Below are 7,450 nucleotides of genomic sequence, written 5' to 3' on the forward strand. Positions count from 1 at the left end.
TTTGTGCGAATTTCAAGGTGGTTATTGTTGGCATGAGTGATCATTTCATACTTTCAGAAAACAGATCACACCAGTTCGTCCCGATCCATGAAAGATATTCTCGAGCCGCCACTGAAAGTGAATAATCAATACAGATGTGTGTTCTCCTGTTCTCCACTTTGGCGCGCTTTCCTGCCCGATGCAGCCGGCTACAAGCGAGGGAACAAGTATACTTCATTCACTTTTATTTTAGCAGTCGGTTGGCCATGGAAATTTGACATATTTCACTCTGTATAGTACGAAAATGTGGGGTTATGAAGCTTGTCAAAACATTTTTGGGTTTTAAATCAACGCTATGTTGCCCGTTCTACGTAAAAGTTTCTGTTATTACGTATTTTATCACTATCACAATGTCGAATCTCTTCGGAAAATATGTGACGAACATAATTGAAGTTTATACAAACTGATTGAAGGCATACCAAATCCAGTTATTTTCATGGAAAATACAAAAGATCAGTATAATATCGTAATATGCACTAGCTTGAGGAGAGTTAATGTTCGTTATCTTCTTTGGCTTACATCATTTGTAGATTTCAAAAATATTAACCCGAAGATGAAATGCATATGATTCAGTGGTTGGGAATGGGTATCTCCCGAAGGAATTAACATATAATTACAAGAATGTTAAATTCTTCAATAAAAATCATCTTGCATCAATATAAGTAAAAGGAATTGAAGGAAGTTTCAAGTTAAGATGAACTTCACCTTTGAACAAAAATTTCACATGAAAAAAACAAGTAACAGGGCAACTTGTGCGTATTTGTGGCTATTCATCTTAATACATTGATGTAATAATAATAATTAGGTATTTATTAGTAGCTTAAGACATTTACATTGTATAGGACAAGTCAAATGAAAAATAGAAAAATCCATTTCAGGGAACTTATTCTCCGATGACATTTATCGAAAATCCTCTAGTAAACTTTTCGCATTAATTCACTCAAACATAAAATTCTCAAATTCCACCACTTTTTTGGGTCTCCCGATAGAAGAAAATTCTTTGTCATCCTCTTCATTCACAATATTTCTGATTGTGGAAATATCCAGCTGAAATATAAGTCATTTAGATTAAGATGAAACATTATATAAATTCTCTTACATTGAATATGTTCGCTACCGTCTGACGTATTGTGGATTTTAGAATATCAGGGTATATCTATTTGAATGAGCGGACCTGAACCTGAATTCTAAAATAGCACTTTCTGAAACCCTGTCTCTTTTTAAATCACTCTCGGCATTTTCGTAATAAAAATTGATATTAGTTGTGGCAACGGCGTTATGACATTAAAGACATTTCATGACTGCCAACCTTAATCCGTTCTAGTTACAAAAACTTGAGAAAATTATTTCATGGCTAACCGACTGCTAAAATAAATTTGAATGAAGTATATATATTCAGGAATTTTCAGCTTTTTTTCTGCATTTTGCCTCCATTCTGTGTTTCCTCTTTTGTTTAATTTGTTTTGAGCCACATAGGTTATACCTCGGCTTGTGTATACTAAATAAATTTCGTGCCTAATTTGATAGCATTTGATCATGCTCTGCTTTAAAGAAAAACTTTTCAATATGAAAATTTGGTAGTTCTCAAAAGAATTGATTGTAAAAAAAAACCAATGAAATCTAAATACAACAGACGAGAATGGATCGAAGACCCAGAACCAAAGTTCATGGAATTAACCCGACTCATCTTAGACCAAAACAAAACGATTAAAATATATCGCTACTGAACCGGCAACGTAGCATATTGTTGACAACAGAATATGTGAGAAATCGCACGGTTTGTGCGAATTCTATTAATGGCTAGTCCTTACCCATGAAAAATATTCTCGAGCCGTCACTGAAAGTGAATAATCAATACAAATGTGTTTTCCACTTTGGCGCGCTTTCCTGCCCGATGCAGAAGGGCTACAAGCGAGGGAACAACTAGTATGAGTTCCAATTGGAGCGCTCTTTCATGCACGCAATCGTGGCATTCCCAGTTCACCAGTTCAGTGTTTTCAATACTGTTGAGAGGGAAGTACTATAAGAATCCCGTTTCGAAATGGATGTTCGCCTTTGGTCGGTAGAGTTAATTGCCGATCTCATAAATTTATACAAATCACACCCGTGCTTGTGGAAGGTCAGAAGTGAGGAATATAAAAATAGAAATCTTCGTAACGAAGCATTCAGGACCCTCATTGATTTTTGCAAGGCTCGGGGATTCCCAGAGGCGAACAGAGATTTCGTGATGAGAAAAATCCAGAGTCTACGCGGTTCCTTCAGAAAGGAGCTGAAAAAGGTCCAAGACAGTGAACGAAGTGCTCGTGGAGCTGAAGAAGTATACAAGCCCTCGTTGTGGTACTACGATCTCCTGCTCTTCACAACTGACCAGGAAGAATCATCGGTCAGCGTTTTAAACTTGGATTCGACAGATGTTGGTAAAGAAGGGGACAGTGATGAAATAGAAGAAGAAGAAGAAGATAGAATTGAAGAAAAAAGAAGACGAGTGAGTTGCATTTATTAATTAATTCCATAAGGAAATGGTGTCATGTGACTGAATAAATACCAAGAGAGGCAGGTTTTTGGCAAACACACTTTAATATTCACTTGAAAATATCGATATCGAAGCAGAAACAGACCTTGAAAGTCTTAAGCTTAACATTGAGTTATTCTAGTTATACAGTGTGCCAAAAAAGTAACCTAACTCGTCAATAATTCTTCTACGAAGTTTTATTAAGGAAAATCCTGGCACCCGTCGATTTTTAATTTCAAAAGCAATTTATCGTATTCTATTTTGTATTTGATATTTCTCACCCCCTACGCCCCGCACCTCCCTACTTTATTTTTTCAAATGTGGGAAGGCATTGTTACGATCCGTTAAATCTCTTTATTTTAATTTGTACATAAACTTGTCATTCAAATCAACGGAATCGCAACTTATCGAAAAATATTTAATTCTCAACTGACTTTTCTAAAATTCGCGACTCACAACTCTCTATTTTTTTTATGTTTCCATGCCATTCTATCACAGCATCTATGATGAATATATTTCTTATGAATTAACAAAAAGTTCTTCTAGGTTTTAATACTCATTGAACAAACTAAACTAAACAATATTCTTTTGGGAAAACTCAAACCGTAACAGTATGTAGTATTGTGATACATCAAATAAAGGTAATTTGATCATGCACCTATTCATCGATGTGGCTTAAAGTGGAATAGATTGTGCCGTTTTTCAGAATCTAGGCAAAGAACAAAAAATATTATCACCGAAGGAATAATGACAGGACCGCATTTCGAAAAAACATGACTTGTGACAAGTGTGCCATGCAAAGTGAAAATTGAACTTCTTAGAATGAATTATTTAGTTTTTCATGGCAATAACGAAATTTCTGTAAGGGATGTGAAAAATATTGATTTTTGAGCTTGAAAGACGAATCATGATATTCTGAGTACTGCCCTGAAAATATCGATATTTCATGAGCCGTTTGAAAGAGCGTTCTGAAGTGAACAAACCCATAAAATTTGATCGAAATCGGACCTTGCATTCGAGTTATGGCTATCGCAAATTTAGGCCAATGTTCATGAATGAATCACCCCGTATCTGCGAAGCTAATAACCTTAGGATACAAAACAAACAAGTTTTCTTAAAGGCCTGGATGACCTTCATTCACCATTAGGCTATGGCCAACGACTTATTAAACACCCTGTATAGCTTTGTCGAAATTTGGCGGATCAAATGAAATTCAATATATGGAGATTATTTGATAAACTGAATCATCCTGGCATAAAAACTAACTGATTATCATCAGTGGCGGAGATAATATAATAAATAATAATGATAATTTGTATTGATCCTGTAAGACATAATGTATGTAGGATAAGGTAAAAACAAAACAAAAATTATTCATTCATGTAGGAAAAAACACTATATATATATATATATATATATATATATATATATATATATATATATATATGATCTACAAATTTATAACTAAAATACTCATTAACGGAATAGAAACATCAATTCAACAAAAAATCTTCAATTGTCTCATCAAATCTTCTTCAGTGGGAACATTGTATATGTTGTGTAGATGATTAAATCATTATATTTTATAGTTTTAAAGTTTTGTTTATTGGAGACATTTCCGAACGTGTATTTTTATGTATAGGTTCTGCCCGAGAATTTTCTCTGGCGTAGAAACCAATTGTTCCTTTATTATCCAAAATATTCATGCCCGTTTTCACCAACGATCCCTAAATTTTAAGGAATACCAAAGCCCATTTAAGTGACTCTTAGCTTCAATTTCGTTTTCACCAACGTTTAGGGAACTCTTAAGTGCTAGGGGACACCCTAAATTATAAATGCCCGAAAGTCAATCCCCTATCGAATCCCTAATAAAGTGACAGCGGATTTTGACATGTCTACGATACGCAAAAAGAATTTTTTCGAGAAAGGGATAAATGTAAGTCGTGAATTTGTGGAAATGATCGCTCTTCGAAATTCCAATCATCAAATTTTGAAGGGTTGGTTTGAGATTTGTGTATTTATTTGGAGACACGGTTGTTTGGGAAGTTATTGAACTAAAAACCCCTTCACAATTATAACTTCTAAACACCAATTTATAGCAAATGAACAATAATATTTGAGAGCTTTCAAGAGTAGAAATCGATCGAATACGATAAATCAGAGCTTGTTCTTAGGAATAAATAGAAGTAGTTGTGTTGAAATTGTGTAAAAAATTTTGAACATATACAATGAAAGTTTATGACAAAATGCAGTCATGTTGGAATTTGGCGATTCTTTATACCTCGAGGAGGATGTTCGGTGACACCATATAGAATGATTTGTATGACCATCAACGCAAAGGGAATATTGGATTTATGGTTCTGTCTTTATGTGTATTAATAAAAAAACTAGTACGGAACTATTTTATTTGGATGACTATTTCTTCCTATAGAAAGGAAGTTGAGTGAATACTTGGGAAAAAATATTGAACAATATATAGAAATCAGAATTTTTTGTTGATAGTCTTGGGGAGGGTACTGAAAGTTGTGTAATAGAATTTGGTGTGTACTGAACTTTATTATGAAATGAATGTGAATCATGTTTCGAAGATATCAACTTCCATTTTCTGTTTTTAGATAGATCACCTAATCCAGTGTTATGTAGAAGTGTAGGTGTAGAGCGGAATACTATGTATTCTATAAAAGCTCACTTGTATTTTCTCTTTTCATGATTATTCGGATTTAAAAGCCAGATACTTGCGTAATTTCTTTAAAAAAATTAATATTTTTAACGTCAAACTACAACGACAGGTCAATGCCAGGAGCACAGATCCTCATGTTATCGAAATACTGTTGAAATCTGATACGAAATATATTTCTTTTTAATTTATTACAGGGAAACAATGAATATAGGGCACAGGACATTGGAATATTTCAGGAATAAACGGAAATCTGTTTGCAACACATAAAGAATCGTGCGATTCGGTGAACCATTACGTCTGTACCCTCGTAGCCAAATTTCGTAGCTACGAGCTCCTATCCATTCCCTAGATAAGTATTCCTTAACAAAGTGTACCTTTGTACGGTGAAAACGAATTTATATTAAGGGTAGTTAGGTACTCCCTAATGCTAAGGAATACTTAGATAGGGGCTTGTTTAGGGATCGTTGGTGAAAACGGGCATAAAACACCTCTGAGAGACACTCGTACGAGTCTCGAAAACAAGACGAGACGAGTCTGTCTAAAACGAGATTATCGTGGGCATCAGTAACCGAAAAAGTGAAAAGTGGAGCCCAAGATAAACCTTTCCTGCACAAGATCGTTTTCTAACTGTGACCTGGAAGGTCTCATTTGGGTACTTGTCATATCATGTAACCGTAGTTTTTTAGCGCTTCTGCACTTTTCTATTTATCGATGCATTTTTCCACAGACGCCAGTGACATTCCATCCAAAATTTCGTCCTAAAAAAAGAAAAGTTTCGGACCCTCAAGCAGACTTCATGAGACTGTGTACCACAGCCCTCAAGGCAAATGCCCGTTCATTGAACGATTTCGAAGCGGTTGGTATCAATCTATCTGGTAAATTAGCGAGGATGGAGCCATCGCAAGCCATTTATGCTGAGTCCTTGGTGAGTGACATTATTAGACGGGGGTTACTGAACCAATTAACGGAAGAAACTGATTTCTGCGAGAACGGCTGCAATAAAAAGGGGACTTGGATACATTCACATCCTTCAACGTCACAAAGTAGCTTGAATGAGGTACATACTTTTGAACAACCGACGGAGGAGCAGCCGAAAACAGAGCCCATCTAAAATTTTATTCGAAAAAAAACACTTTGAGTATTCTGCCCAATGGTGACCAATCACAAACAATGTTCCTATTCAACCCTGGAAAATACTTTGTAAAACCTTCTCGAGAAGATACACAGGGTCTGCCACCTAAAACTCCCTAGTTTTAGAGATAATTGTTCATGTGAATCTTTCGAAACAATTAAGTCCGATTTTTTTCAGTCAATTGAAAATTAGTTTTCCTGACCGGCTTTTTTTTGGGACACCCTGTACTAAAACAAATGTTATCCTTCAGAAGGGAATTTTAATAACTTTGATCTGACATATCAAACAGTGGGATTAGTGCCTTGGCTCTGAGGTGATACAAAAAACAAATTTTCAATCGACAGTCATTTTTCTATCTTGAAAAAATTTAACTCGATCGTTTCAAAAGACTTTATAAAGATATACTTTATACAATTTGACGCTTCGCTCGCTAAAATGTCTCCAAAATTAACCAAGTTATGGGCCTGGTGAGTTTTAGGTGGCAGACCCTGGATATTGAATATATATGTATTATGTATATTTCTGGAGAATTGTAAATTAAAATAAAATAAATGCATCTACAAAGATGAAGGTAGCTATGCCTTCCACTTAATCTCCTCCACTAAACACGCACAAATGAATTATGCGTTTAAACTAGATTGGGGACGTTGAATATAGGTTATTCGTTGCAGTAGTAGAAAGAATTATCGCCACGAGGCTAAATGAGGAAACCGAAAATCTGACAGTTCGGATTCAGAAGAGAGCATTCAACAGAGCAACAATTATTAAGGCTCACAGAGTACATAACAGAGGGATTCCAAAATAAACAAGCCACAGGTCTTGTTTTACTAGACGTCGCTAGAGCATTCGACAGAGTATGGCATGAAGGATTAATATATTAAAGATTATAAGATGAGATGTGCTGGATATTCGATCAAAATATGCAAGTTGATCCGGAATTATCTCAAAAATAAAAGATTTTTCGTGAAAGTGGAAGGAGAATGCTCCACAACAAGAGATTTAGAGGCTGGAGTACCCCAAGGGCCAGTGCTTGGGCCACTTCTGTACAACATATACATTCACGATATTCCGAAGAATCCAAGAACCA

The 7,450-nt window shown here is 35.3% G+C and overlaps 1 protein-coding gene across 1 annotated transcript; it reads left to right on the forward strand.

Annotated features, from left to right (window-relative positions):
• Positions 1 to 2,080: 2,080 nt before the first annotated feature.
• On the forward strand, positions 2,081 to 6,806 carry LOC123308724. Its single transcript, XM_044891514.1, has 2 exons — positions 2,081 to 2,524; positions 5,959 to 6,806. Exons 1-2 carry the CDS (start codon positions 2,081 to 2,083, stop codon positions 6,340 to 6,342), a joined length of 828 nt encoding a protein of 275 aa, XP_044747449.1. The 3' UTR covers positions 6,343 to 6,806.
• Positions 6,807 to 7,450: the final 644 nt, after the last annotated feature.

Source organism: Coccinella septempunctata, chromosome 2, assembly GCF_907165205.1.
Source record: "Coccinella septempunctata chromosome 2, icCocSept1.1, whole genome shotgun sequence".
In the NCBI taxonomy this organism is placed as follows: domain Eukaryota; kingdom Metazoa; phylum Arthropoda; class Insecta; order Coleoptera; family Coccinellidae; genus Coccinella; species Coccinella septempunctata.